Here is a 15013-nt window from a genome sequence, read left to right on the forward strand (position 1 = left end):
GGGGTTCTGGGTATGAACACTGCAAAATAACAAGTATTTTAGTTATATTGAGATTTTAAATCTTATTTCTTTTACTTTCTTGTTAAAAAAGATTTAAAATATATTTTCAATGACATAAGACAATTTCGCTCATTTGAAGATTTGCCAATGGAATTAGAACAATTAGATCTTAAGTCCATTTACACTAAAGCACCCTGCTGCTCTTTACACCCTTCTCTCTCCCTTAACCAATCATGCAGCTCATTTATGATGCGGGCGTGTCCTTCCGGGTCATCATGTGGGTGTGGGCGGGGCTAGCCTGCCTCGTCTGCCTCAACTGCTTCCTGAACTGGCCGCTGGAGGCCTTCCCCGCACCAGAGGAGATCAGCTACACGTTAGTCTAACACTGGCAAAACATTACTGTAACGCTGGCACAACATTACTGTAATGATGGCACAACATTACTGTAAAGTTAGCGCAACATCACTGTAAAGCGAGCAAAAAATTACTGTAAAGGTAGCACAACATTACTGTAAAGCTAGCACAACATTACTGTATAGCGAGCACAACATTACTGTAAAGCTAGCACAACATCACTGTAAAGCTAGCACAACATTACTGTAAAGTGAGCACAACATTACTGTAAAGCCAGCACAACATTACTGTAAAGCTGGCACAACATCACTGTAAAGCTGGCACAACATCACTGTAAAGCTAGCGCAACATTGCTGTAAAGGTAGCACAACATTGCTGTAAAGCTAGCACAACATTGCTGTAAAGCTAGCACAGCATCACTGGAAAGCCAGCACAACATTACTGTAAAGGTAGCACAACATTACTGTAAAGCTGGCACAACATCACTGTAAAGCTAGCACAACATTGCTGTAAAGCTAGCACAGCAGTACTGTAAAGCTGGCAAAACATTACTGTAAAGGTAGCACAACATTACTGTAAAGCTAGCACAACATTACTGTATAGCGAGCACAACATTACTGTAAAGCTAGCACAACATCACTGTAAAGCTAGCACAACATTACTGTAAAGTGAGCACAACATTACTGTAAAGCCAGCACAACATTACTGTAAAGCTGGCACAACATCACTGTAAAGGTAGCACAACATTGCTGTAAAGCTAGCACAACATTACTGTAAAGCTAGCACAACATTACTGTAACACTGGCACAACATTACTGTACAGTTAGCACAACATCACTGTGAAGCTGGAACAACACTACTGTGAAGCTAGCACAACAGTACTGTAAAACTAGCACATCACTGTAAAGCTGGCACAACATCACTGTAAAGCTACCACATTACTGTAAAGCTAGTACAACATCACTGTAACACTAGCACATTACTGTAAAGCTAGCACAGCATTACTGTGAAGCTGGCACAACATCACTGTAATGCTGGCACAACATTACTGTACAGTTAGCACAACATCACTGTAACACTGGCACATTACTGTAAAGCTAGCACAGCATTACTGTGAAGCTGGCACAACATCACTGTAAAGCTAGCACAACATTACTGTAAAGCTAGCACAACATTACTGTAAAGCTAGCACATTACTGTAAAGCTAGCATAACATCACTGTAACACTAGCACATTACTGTAAAGCTAGCACAACATTACTGTAAAGCTAGCACATTACTGTAAAGCTAGCATAACATCACTGTAACACTAGCACATTGCTGTAAAGCTAGCACAACATTACTGTAAAGCTAGCACAAAATTACTGTAACACTGGCACAACATTACTGTACAGTTAGCACAACATCACTGTGAAGCTGGAACAACACTACTGTGAAGCTAGCACAACAGTACTGTAAAACTAGCACATCACTGTAAAGCTGGCACAACATCACTGTAAAGCTACCACATTACTGTAAAGCTAGTACAACATCACTGTAACACTAGCACATTACTGTAAAGCTAGCACAGCATTACTGTGAAGCTGGCACAACATCACTGTAATGCTGGCACAACATTACTGTACAGTTAGCACAACATCACTGTAACACTAGCACATTACTGTAAAGCTAGCACAGCATTACTGTGAAGCTGGCACAACATCACTGTAAAGCTAGCACAACATTACTGTAAAGCTAGCACAACATTACTGTAAAGCTAGCACATTACTGTAAAGCTAGCATAACATCACTGTAACACTAGCACATTACTGTAAAGCTAGCACAACATTACTGTAAAGCTAGCACATTACTGTAAAGCTAGCATAACATCACTGTAACACTAGCACATTACTGTAAAGCTAGCACAACATCACTGTAACACTAGCACAACATCACTGTAAAGCTAGCACAACATTACTGTACAGTTAGCACAACATCACTGTAAAGCTAGCACATCACTGTGAAGCTGGGACAACACTACTGTAAAGCTAGCACAACAGTACTGTAAAACTAGCACCTCACTGTAAAGCTGGCACAACATCACTGTAAAGCTACCACATTACTGTAAAGCTAGCACAACATCACTGTAACGCCAGCACAACATTTCTGTAAAGTTAGCAAAACATCACTGTAACGCTAGCACATTACTCTAAAGCTAGCACATCATTACTGTGAAGCTGGCACAACATCACTGTAAAGCTAGTACAACATCACTGTAATGCTAGCACATCATTACTGTGAAGCTGGCACAACATCACTGTAAAGCTAGCACGACATCACTGTAACACTAGCACAACATCACTGTAAAGTGAGCACAACATTACTGTAAAGCCAGCACAACATTACTGTAAAGCTGGCACAACATCACTGTAAAGCTAGCGCAACATTGCTGTAAAGGTAGCACAACATTGCTGTAAAGCTAGCACAGCATCACTGGAAAGCCAGCACAACATTACTGTAAAGGTAGCACAACATTACTGTAAAGCTGGCACAACATTACTGTAAAGCTAGCACAACATTGCTGTAAAGCTAGCACAGCAGTACTGTAAAGCTGGCAAAACATCACTGTAAAGGTAGCACAACATTACTGTAAAGGTAGTACAACATTACTGTAAAGCTGGCACAACATCACTGTAAAGCTAGCACAACATTGCTGTAAAGCTAGCACAGCATCACTGCAAAGGTAGCACAACATTACTGTAAAGGTAGCACAACATCACTGTAAAGGTAGCACAACAGTACTGTAAAGCTGGCACAACATCACTGTAAAGGTAGCACAACATTACTGTAAAGCTGGCACAACATCACTGTAAAGGTAGCACAACATTGCTGTAAAGCTAGCACAACATTACTGTAAAGCTAGCACAACATTACTGTAACACTGGCACAACATTACTGTACAGTTAGCACAACATCACTGTGAAGCTGGAACAACACTACTGTAAAGCTAGCACAACAGTACTGTAAAACTAGCACATCACTGTAAAGCTGGCACAACATCACTGTAAAGCTACCACATTACTGTAAAGCTAGTACAACATCACTGTAACACTAGCACATTACTGTAAAGCTAGCACAGCATTACTGTGAAGCTGGCACAACATCACTGTAAAGCTAGCACAACATTACTGTAAAGCTAGCACAACATTACTGTAAAGCTAGCATAAGATCACTGTAACACTAGCACATTACTGTAAAGCTAGCACAACATTACTGTAAAGCTAGCACATTACTGTAAAGCTAGCATAACATCACTGTAACACTAGCACATTACTGTAAAGCTAGCACAACATCACTGTAACACTAGCACAACATCACTGTAAAGCTAGCACAACATTACTGTAAAGCTAGCACAACATCACTGTAATGCTGGCACAACATTACTGTACAGTTAGCACAACATCACTGTAACACTAGCACATTACTGTAAAGCTAGCACAGCATTACTGTGAAGCTGGCACAACATCACTGTGAAGCTAGCACAACATTACTGTAAAGCTAGCACAACATTACTGTAAAGCTAGCACATTACTGTAAAGCTAGCATAAGATCACTGTAACACTAGCACATTACTGTAAAGCTAGCACAACATTACTGTAAAGCTAGCACATTACTGTAAAGCTAGCATAACATCACTGTAACACTAGCACATTACTGTAAAGCTAGCACAACATCACTGTAACACTAGCACAACATCACTGTAAAGCTAGCACAACATTACTGTAAGGCTAGCACAACATCACTGTAATGCTGGCACATTACTGTAACGCTGGCACAACATTACTGTACAGTTAGCACAACATCACTGTAAAGCTAGCACATCACTGTGAAGCTGGAACAACACTACTGTAAAGCTAGCACAACAGTACTGTAAAACTAGCACCTCACTGTAAAGCTGGCACAACATCACTGTAAAGCTACCACATTACTGTAACGCCAGCACAACATTTCTGTAAAGTTAGCAAAACATCACTGTAACGCTAGCACATTACTCTAAAGCTAGCACATCATTACTGTGAAGCTAGCACAACATCACTGTAAAGCTAGTACAACATCACTGTAATGCTAGCACATCATTACTGTGAAGCTGGCACAACATCACTGTAAAGCTAGCACGACATCACTGTAACACTAGCACAACATCACTGTAAAGCTAGCACAACATTACTGTAAGGCTAGCACAACATCACTGTAATGCTGGCACATTACAGTAACGCTGGGACAACATGACTGTACAGTTAGCACAACATCACTGTAAAGCTAGCACATCACTATGAAGCTGGAACAACACTACTGTAAAGCTAGCACAACAGTACTGTAAAACTAGCACATCACTGTAAAGCTGGCACAACATCACTGTAAAGCTAGCACAACATTTCTGTAAAGTTAGCAAAACATCACTTTAACACTAGCACATTACTGTGAAGCTAGCACATCACTGTAACACTAGCACAACATCACTGTAAAGCTGGAACAACACTACTGTAAAGCTAGCACAACATCACTGTAAAGCTAGCACATCACTGTAAAGCTGGCACAACATCACTGTAAAGCTACCACATTCCTGTAAAGCTAGCACAACATCACTGTAACGCCAGCACAACATTTCTGTAAAGTTAGCAAAACATCACTGTAACACTAGCACATTACTCTAAAGCTAGCACAACATTATTGTAAAGCTAGCACATCATTACTGTGAAGCTGGCACAACATCACTGTAAAGCTAGTACGACATTACTGTAAAGCTAGCACATCACTGTAAAGCTAGCACAACATTACTGTAAGGCTAGCACAACATCACTGTAATGCTGGCACATTACTGTAACGCTGGCACAACATTACTGTACAGTTAGCACAACATCACTGTAAAGCTAGCACATCACTGTGAAGCTGGAACAACACTACTGTAAAGCTAGCACAAGAGTACTGTAAAACTAGCACATCACTGTAAAGCTGGCACAACATCACTGTAAAGCTACCACATGACTGTAAAGCTAGCACAACATCACTGTAAAGCTAGCACAACATTTCTGTAAAGTTAGCAAAACATCACTGTAACACTAGCACATTACTGTAAAACTAGCACATCATTACTGTGAAGCTGGCACAACATCACTGTAAAGCTACCACATGACTGTAAAGCTAGCACAACATCACTGTAATGCTGGCACAACATCACTGTAATGCTGGCACAACATTAATGTACAGTTACCACAACATCACTGTAACACTAGCACATTACTGTGAAGCTAGCACAACATCACTGTAATGCTAGGACATCATTACTGTGAAGCTGGCACAACATCACTGTAAAGCTAGTACAACATTACTGTAAAGCTAGCACATCACTGTAAAGCTAGCACAACATCACTGTAATGCTAGCACAACATTACTGTACAGTTAGCACAACATCACTGTAACACTAGCACATCACTGTGAAGCTGGAACAACACTACTGTAAAACTAGCACAACAGTACTGTAAAACTAGCACATCACTGTAAAGCTGGCACAACACCACTGTAAAACTAGCACATCACTGTAAAGCTAGCACAGCATCACTGTAAAGTTAGCACATTACTGTAAAGCTAGCACAACATCACTGTAACACTAGCACATTACTGTAAAGCTAGCACAACATCACTGTAAAGCTAGCACAACATTACTGTACAGTTAGCACAACATCACTGTAAAGCTAGCACATCACTGTGAAGCTGGAACAACACTACTGTAAAGCTAGCACAACAGTACTGTAAAACTAGCACATCACTGTAAAGCTGGCACAACATCACTGTAAAGCTACCACATTACTGTAAAGCTAGCACAACATCACTGTAAAGCTAGCACAACATTACTGTGAAGCTGGCACAACATTACTGTAAAGCTAGCACATCATTACTGTGAAGCTGGCACAACATCATTGTAAAGCTAGTACGACATTACTGTAAAGCTAGCACATCACTGTAAAGCTAGCACAGCATCTCTGTAAAGCTAGCACATTACTGTAAAGCTAGCATAACATCACTGTAACACTAGCACATTACTGTAAAGCTATCACAACATCACTGTAACACTAGCACAACATTTCTGTAAAGTTAGCAAAACATCACTGTAAGACTAGCACATTACTGTAAAGCTAGCACATCATTACTGTGAAGCTGGCACAACATCACTGTAAAGCTAGTACAACATTACTGTAAAGCTAGCACATCACTGTAAAGCTAGCACAACATCACTGTAACACTAGCACATTACTGTAAAGCTATCACAACATCACTGTAACACTAGCACAACATCACTGTAAAGCTAGCACAACATTACTGTAAGGCTAGCACAACATCACTGTAATGCTGGCACATTACTGTAACGCTGGCACAACATTACTGTACAGTTAGCACAACATCACTGTAAAGCTAGCACATCACTGTAAAGCTAGCACAGCATCTCTGTAAAGCTAGCACATTACTGTAAAGCTAGCATAACATCACTGTAACACTAGCACATTACTGTAAAGCTATCACAACATCACTGTAACACTAGCACAACATCACTGTAAAGCTAGCACAACATTACTGTAAGGCTAGCACAACATCACTGTAATGCTGGCACATTACTGTAACGCTGGCACAACATTCCTGTACAGTTAGCACAACATCACTGTAAAGCTAGCACATCACTGTGAAGCTGGAACAACACTACTGTAAAGCTAGCACAACAGTACTGTAAAACTAGCGCATCACTGTAAAGCTGGCACAACATCACTGTAAAGCTACCACATTACTGTATAGCTAGCACAACATCACTGTAAAGCTAGCACAACATTTCTGTAAAGTTAGCAAAACATCACTGTAACACTAGCACATTACTGTAAAGCTAGCACATCATTACTGTGAAGCTGGCACAACATCACTGTAAAGCTAGTACAACATTACTGTAAAGCTAGCACATCACTGTAAAGCTAGCACAACATCACTGTAAAGCTAGTACAACATTACTGTAATGCTGGCACATCACTGTAAAGCTAGCACATTACTGTAAAGCTAGCACAACATCACTGTAACACTAGCACATTACTGTAAAGCTAGCACAGCATTGCTGTGAAGCTGGCACAACATTACTGTAAAGCTAGCACAGCATTACTGTGAAGCTGGCACAACATCACTGTAACACTACCACATTACTGTAAAGCTAGCACATCACTGTAACGCTAGCACAACATCACCGTAACACTGGGGTAACATTGCATGAACAGAGTGTCCGTGCTTCAGGAAGAAGATGAAGCTGAGCAGCCTGGCGTTGGACCACAAGGTGACCGGCGATCGGTTCTACAGCCATATGACTGCGGTGGGCCAGCGGCTCAGCCAGACGCCCTGCACAATGGACCGGCCCTGCGAGCTCACTGCCTCCAAGACCACCGGCAGTGCACAGAGTGAGTACACATGCACACACACATACAGTGAGTATACACACACACATGCACAGTACACACACACATGCACACACACATACAGTGAGTATACACACACACATGCACACACACATACAGTATGTATACACACACATGTACACACACATACAGTATGTATACACACACACATGCACACACACATACAGTATGTATACACACACACATGTACACACACACACACAGTACACACACACATACAGTGAGTATACACACACACATGCACGCACACATACAGTGAGTATACACACACACATGCACGCACACATACAGTATGTATACACACACACATGCACAGTACACACACACATGCACACACACATACAGTGAGTATACACACACACATGCACGCACACATACAGTATGTATACACACACATGTACACACACATACAGTATGTATACACACACACATGTACACACACATACAGTATGTATACACACACACATGTACACACACATACAGTATGTATACACACACACACACATGCACACACACACACAGTACACACACACATGCACACACACATACAGTGAGTATACACACACACATGCACGCACACATACAGTATTTATACACACACATGTACACACACATACAGTATGTATACACACACACATGCACGCACACATACAGTATGTATACACACATGTACACACGCATACAGTATGTATACAAACACACAGTACACACACACATGCACACACACATACAGTGAGTATACACACACACATGCACACACACATACAGTGAGTATACACACACACACATGTACACACACATACAGTATCTATACACACACATGTACACACACATACAGTATGTATACACACACACATGCACACACACACAGTACACACACACATGGACACATATACAGTATGTATACACACACACATGCAGTATGTATACACACACATATGAGCACATACAGTATGTATACACACACACATATGTATATACACACGTATACACACACACACATATGTATATACACACGTATACACACGTATACACACACACACACACACACACACACACATATGTATATCCACACGTGTAAATGATCATGTGACCCCCCCCACAGGTAACCCTAACCCTAACCCCCCCCCCCCCCCACAGGTACCATCCCATTCCGCAGGTCTGTGTGCTCCCCTATCTTCCTGTGGAGTCTCGTCACCATGGCGATGACCCAGATCCGCCTCATTTTCTTCATGGGAGCCATGAACAAGATGCTGGAATTCCTGGTGACCCACGGCGACCCCAACCGTGAGTTCTGCACAACCAACTCCACCCAGAGTTACTCGCACATGGTTACACACACCCTCCGCAGAGGGACGCACTCCAGAGTCACTTTCATGTGTAAAGTTATTGCATTTGTAAACCCTAGCTGTGACAGATGAACTCACTTAAGGGGATTTCAGTAGTGAGAAATGGGAGGATGTCTATGGTTTTTGCCATGGTCATGTAATGTTTTTATCAGGATGTCTATGGTTGTAGTTTTTAGTGTTCTGTTTCTGGGATGTAAATTTTCATTACTCTCTTTCAGCTTCTGAGAACTTAGTACTGGCTGCAGAGGAGCAAGGTATGTGTGTGTGTGTGTGAGTGTGTTTCCAGATTCTTTATCCCGCTTTTGATCCATAATGTATGTGCTGGTGTGTGATTGTGATGTCGTTGTTACAGTGATGTAATCGTTGAGTGACTGTGATGTCATTGTGACAGTGATGTAATGGTATGTGACTGTGATGTCATTGTGACAGTGATGTAATGGTATGTGACTGTGATGTCGTTGTGACAGTGATGTAATCGTTGTGTGACTGTGATGTCATTGTGACAGTGATGTCATTGTGACAGTGATGTAATGGTATGTGACTGTGATGTCATTGTGACAGTGATGTAATGGTATGTGACTGTGATGTCGTTGTGACAGTGATGTAATGGTATGTGACTGTGATGTCGTTGTGACAGTGATGTAATGGTATGTGACTGTGATGTCGTTGTGACAGTGATGTAATGGTATGTGACTGTGATGTCGTTGTGACAGTGGGGTTCTACTCATCGATCTTCGGCACACTGCAGCTGCTGTGCCTGCTCACCTGCCCCCTGATCGGATATATCATGGACTGGAGAATGAAGGAGTGTGGGGAGAAGAGCCAAGGGATGGAGGGAGAGAAGGGGTGAGAGGGAGAGAGAGAAAGGGGAACTGTGTGTGTGACCGTGAGATGTGGAACAGTAATTATTTGTGTGTGTGTAAGATGGAGAAAGCTGTGACAGTAGTTTGTGTGTGTGTGTGCGTGCATGTGTGTGTGTGTGTGTGTGTGTGTAAATGTAAATGGTTGGCATTTATATAGCGCTTTTATCCAAAGCGCTGTACAATTGATGCTTCTCCATTCACCCATTCATACACACACTCACACACCGACGGCGATTGGCTGCCATGCAAGGCGCCAACCCGCTCGTCAGGAGCATTTGGGGGTTAGGTGTCTTGCTCAGGGACACTTCGACACAGCCCGGGCGGGGGATCGAACCGGCAACCCTCCAACTGCCAGACAACTGCTCTTACTGCCTGAGCCATGTCGCCCTGTGTGTGTGTGTGTGTGTGTGTGTGTGTGTGTGTGTGTGTGTGTGTGTGTGTGTGTGTGTGTGTGTGTGTGTGTGTGTGTGTGTGTGTGTGTGTGTGTGTGTGTGTGTGTGTGTGTGTGTGTGTGTACTGTAACAACACTTATAGGCAATTGTAGATCATCTTTGATCTTTCTGGAGCTAATGAATGGCTGAATCTTTGCCATTCTGACTATTCTTCGATCCTTTTTAACAGCAGTTGCTCATTTTCTTCTGCTTGTTTCGGGTTTTTGTTGCCATTTTAAAGCATTTGAGATCATTTTAGCTGAGCATCCTATAATTTGCTGCACTTCTTTATATGTTTTCCCCTCTCCAATAAACTTTTTAATCAAATGACGTTGTTCCTCCGAACAATGTTTGGAACAGCACATTTTAGCAATTCAGAAGGAAATATATTTATAAACATTTGCTTCCCTTCTTCCTTAATAAAGGACAATTAATGACACCTGTTTTTTCACAGAATTAATGAGTTCTCTAATTAAACTCCACACTGCTATTATTTTGAACACGCCCCTTTCAATGAATGAGTCAATTACAAGCAGCGTGCATGTCATGACAGTTGGGTCTGTTGTTTTTCTATTACACTACTACATCTACAAGTAAAGTATTTGCCATGCAGAAATATCACAACTACTAATAACAGTGGTTCATCAGGTTATTGATGTTGTACTGGTATTTTCTTGAACACAACTGTAACAGTAGTTATCTCAGGGTGTGTTGCTGCTTAGCTGGTGTGTGGCTGACTTGCCTATGGTCTGTTTCAGTGGTCTGTCGCCCCCTAAGAGAGACAGTAAGATCCAGAAACTCACCAACTCCATACGAGCCTTCATCTTCACGAACCTGCTCCTTGTCATCTTCGGAGTCCTCTCCCTCATAGACAACCTGCCCATACAGGTGAGACAATGCAGCCCACCTGCACACCTGATCACATCTACCTTCATATACATGTGAGGAAACACTGTCTACCTGTACAGGTAAGAACACACTCATGATGCCTCAAGCTGTCTAGCCCATGTAGCTGCAGTTTATGGGGCCTGACTAGTCTCCCTCTCTCTCCCTCCCTCCCTAGATCATCTCCTTCATCCTGCATACAGTGGTGAGAGGGTTCATTCACTCCTGCTGTGGAGGACTGTACGCTGCTGTGTAAGTACCCAGAGTCCTCCTGGTTCACCTCAGCATCACCGTTTACCTGACACCTCTTAACTGACCCGCCTAGAGCCCACTGCTTAACCATTTGTATGACATTTGGTGTGCCTAACATTAGCATGCTTAGCAGTGGTTTGGCCAGCATTAGCATGTTTAATAGTGGTGCAGCCTGGGTAGTGATAGCATGTTTAGCAGTGGCCTGGCTAGAATTGGCATGTTTAGCAGTGCTGTGGTGGGGCTAACATTAGCATGTTTAACAGTGGTGTGGCTAACATTAGTTTCACTGCAATCTAAATAAACACAGTTTCACTGTAATCTAAATAAACACCACTTGTACTAACTAACTAACAAATAAACAGCAGAATCACACTATAGTGACAACTAAGCTTAATTAGAAACAGCACAAACAAATGATACTCAACTAATCCTGGAGAAAATGCTACAAACCCACTGGAGAACACTAATAGCAAGTTTAGCAGTGCCGTGGCTAGCATTGGCGTGTTTAGCAGCGGTGTGATGTGGCTAGCATTAGCATGATTAGCAGTGGTGTAGTGGGGCTAGCATTAGCATGATTAGCAGCAGTGCGGTGGGGCTAGCATTAGCATGATTAGCAGTGGTGTAGTAGAGGTAGCATTAGCAGTGGTGCAGCTGTAGTAATGTCCGTATGAATCTCAGGTACCCGTCCAACCACTTTGGGACGCTGACCGGGCTGCAGTCCATGATCAGCGCCCTGTTCGCCCTGATCCAGCAGCCCCTCTTCATTCTGATGGTGGGACCCCTGAAGGGAGACCCCTACTGGGTACGAGAGAAACTACACCCCAGTGCACACACACGCGCGTATACAAATACACACACAACACACACGCGCGTATACAAATACACACACAACACACACGCGCATATACAAATACACACACAACACACACACGCGCATATACAAATACACACACAACACACACGCGCATATACAAATACACACACAACACACACGCGCATATACAAATACACACACAACACACACGCGCATATACAAATACACACACAACACACACGCGCGCATATACAAATACACACACAACACACACGCGCATATACAAATACACACACACACCAGCCCTCCAGGACCAGAATTCCCCACCTCTGTAATAGACCATCACACACTGGCTGACACAATGACACATGTACTGACACATTGGCTGGCTCACAGACTGATATGTACTCACACAATAACATACACCGACGACATCGGTCTCGCATTACTCGTTGGAAAGTTTCTCCTCCAATCAACAGTGACAGACTAACTCTTTTAAATGCACTGCTCCAATCAACAGATCAACGTGGGGCTGCTGATCTTGTCATTGACTGGGTTCTTGTTGCCGGGATACCTGTTCTATCATCGGAAGAAGCTCAGCGAGCAGAAGAGGGAGAATGAAACAGAAGCCCTCAACCAATCAGAACGTAACGACCTGAATCGCCAAAGCAACAGTCAACTTGCACACAAAGCTTTGGACAATAAAGAAATGTGAATCCGTCATGATAACATGACTTTTCTCTTTGACCAGATATGCATTTTGATTACGTAATTTCATCCCAAAATTTCATCCTAAAACAATTCACTTGCCGTTTTCAGCTCTGATAGTAGTTTCCTTACACAAGTTCACAAACACATACACCCACGCACACACATACGCACACACAGACATACACCCACGCACACACCCAAACACAGTTCACTTCCAGCACAGGTTGTGCGCCCTGTGAATCGATGTGTGAATAGCTGCTTCTCAGCGTCTCCATGTTGCGGTCAGTTGGAATGGGTTCAAACTGACTGTGGTCAAACCGGCTGCGACCGGTTTTTTAAAAGTAGTAACTTCGTGCTCTTGCAGTCCAACGTTGAAATGGAGTGCTGCTAAAATGAACAGTCGACTGACGCCACCCTGACCAAAACAGGAGAAAGACACCGTTCCTGTCTCCAAGGAAACCATTTCACGCTGAACCAGGGTTCCCTCACACATTGGGGACGACACCAGTATTCAACAAGAGCAGAAGGGCCTGCTAACCAACCGGCTGATTTAAGCATTAAACTACCTCCCTAAACGCCCTGCACACTACTAGAATGAGACTATACGGGAAATCAGTCTGTCTGTCTGTCTGTCTGTCTGTGTGTGTGTCCACACTTTTAATTGTCATTGTGATTTACCACCCATATGCGTGTTGTGTGAAGTGTGATGTTTGATCGCAGGAGAGGCAGCGATTAAGGTGGCACTCACCCTGAAGCTGTGCTATGCATTTAAACTCCCTTCCTGCCTGCTTCCCTCAGGGACGCCTGGAAGGCAGCAGTTTTTAGAACTTGAAAGCTTCACAGTGAAAGATTGGCGAAGGAGTTAACTCAGCAACACAGTACAGATCAGATCAAAATACGTGGAATAAAAGCTGCCTGCAAAGTAGTATGTACACATCATCTGGGGCTGGCTGAGCTGAACCTGCTGCCCTCCGGGTGTCCCCGGAGGGAAGCAAAGTACCGTGGGCCATTGAAGCTGCGTGAGGAGTTTGGACAGTGAAGGAGGACCACAGCCTGGTCCTCCTTCACTGAGCAAATATTATACAATTATAAGAAAAAGAAAAAAAGAGAAAATGTTTAAGATGTTACAGAGCGCTTTTGTAAAGAACGGGACGTTGTGTTGTGGGAATATTGTCAAATGGGAAAGTACGAGGAAAACATTGCAGTTAGATCACTTCCTGTGTGGTGCCAGGGGATTTGAGTGCCTCTGTAGTCCGTCTGGTCCTGGGGAACTGGTGCCTTACAGCCAATGGCTGATCCACTGACAAAATGCCAGAATAAAAGTGTCCTGTGTGTTCGTGGTTCGTAATGGGGACGTGTGTATTGACGTTAAGGATATTTAAAGAGCTGCACTCTGGATGATTGTGTATGTGTGATACCGCAGGAAGTCTCTGTACATTGAATTTAACTACAATACCCAGTGGACATTGCAAAAACCAAAGACATAGAAAGTATTATTCTGAGAGCTGCAAAACCCAGCTGGATATGTAGTTTTTTTTAAAGTATGCACTGTAAGTATTAAAGATTTGTGAATTTATTGTAGCATTAACTGTTGTCAATGTTCACCGCGAGCTGCAGTTCCCTCAGCGGCCTCATGATAGGAGGGCGCTGTGACTCTGTTACAACAGAAAAAGTGTTGCACTGTCAGTTGCAGCCATGAGCTAACTGTACATAACTTCTGATTGATGTTCTGTAAGGTGTGGTTGTGCCGTCTTGCGCTGCTTGGCTTGGTGATGATGTGCAGCCATGTTGAAGGAATAAACACACAGGAAGTGCCTGTTTTCTGCCTCGTTTTTTCTTTTTCTTTCCCCGAGTTTCAAAATGTCCTCTGC

The 15013-nt window shown here is 42.9% G+C and overlaps 1 protein-coding gene across 2 annotated transcripts in view; it reads left to right on the top strand.

The window, feature by feature from the left end:
• slc43a1b (solute carrier family 43 member 1b) overlaps positions 1 to 14962 on the top strand; it is a 30591-nt gene extending 15629 nt beyond the window's left edge. For both annotated transcript variants that reach the window (XM_061246842.1, XM_061246843.1), the window contains exons 7-15: positions 240 to 373; positions 7659 to 7819; positions 8978 to 9124; positions 9405 to 9440; positions 9900 to 10032; positions 11239 to 11368; positions 11544 to 11617; positions 12296 to 12419; positions 12952 to 14962. In XM_061246842.1, the coding sequence (XP_061102826.1) occupies positions 240 to 373; positions 7659 to 7819; positions 8978 to 9124; positions 9405 to 9440; positions 9900 to 10032; positions 11239 to 11368; positions 11544 to 11617; positions 12296 to 12419; positions 12952 to 13146 (1134 nt within the window). In that variant the 3' untranslated portion in view covers positions 13147 to 14962. The remainder of the gene's footprint in view (positions 1 to 239; positions 374 to 7658; positions 7820 to 8977; positions 9125 to 9404; positions 9441 to 9899; positions 10033 to 11238; positions 11369 to 11543; positions 11618 to 12295; positions 12420 to 12951) is intronic.
• The last annotated feature ends 51 nt before the right edge of the window (positions 14963 to 15013 follow it).

The sequence above is a fragment of the Conger conger genome, chromosome 6, assembly GCF_963514075.1.
Source record: "Conger conger chromosome 6, fConCon1.1, whole genome shotgun sequence".
NCBI classification, from domain to species: domain Eukaryota; kingdom Metazoa; phylum Chordata; class Actinopteri; order Anguilliformes; family Congridae; genus Conger; species Conger conger.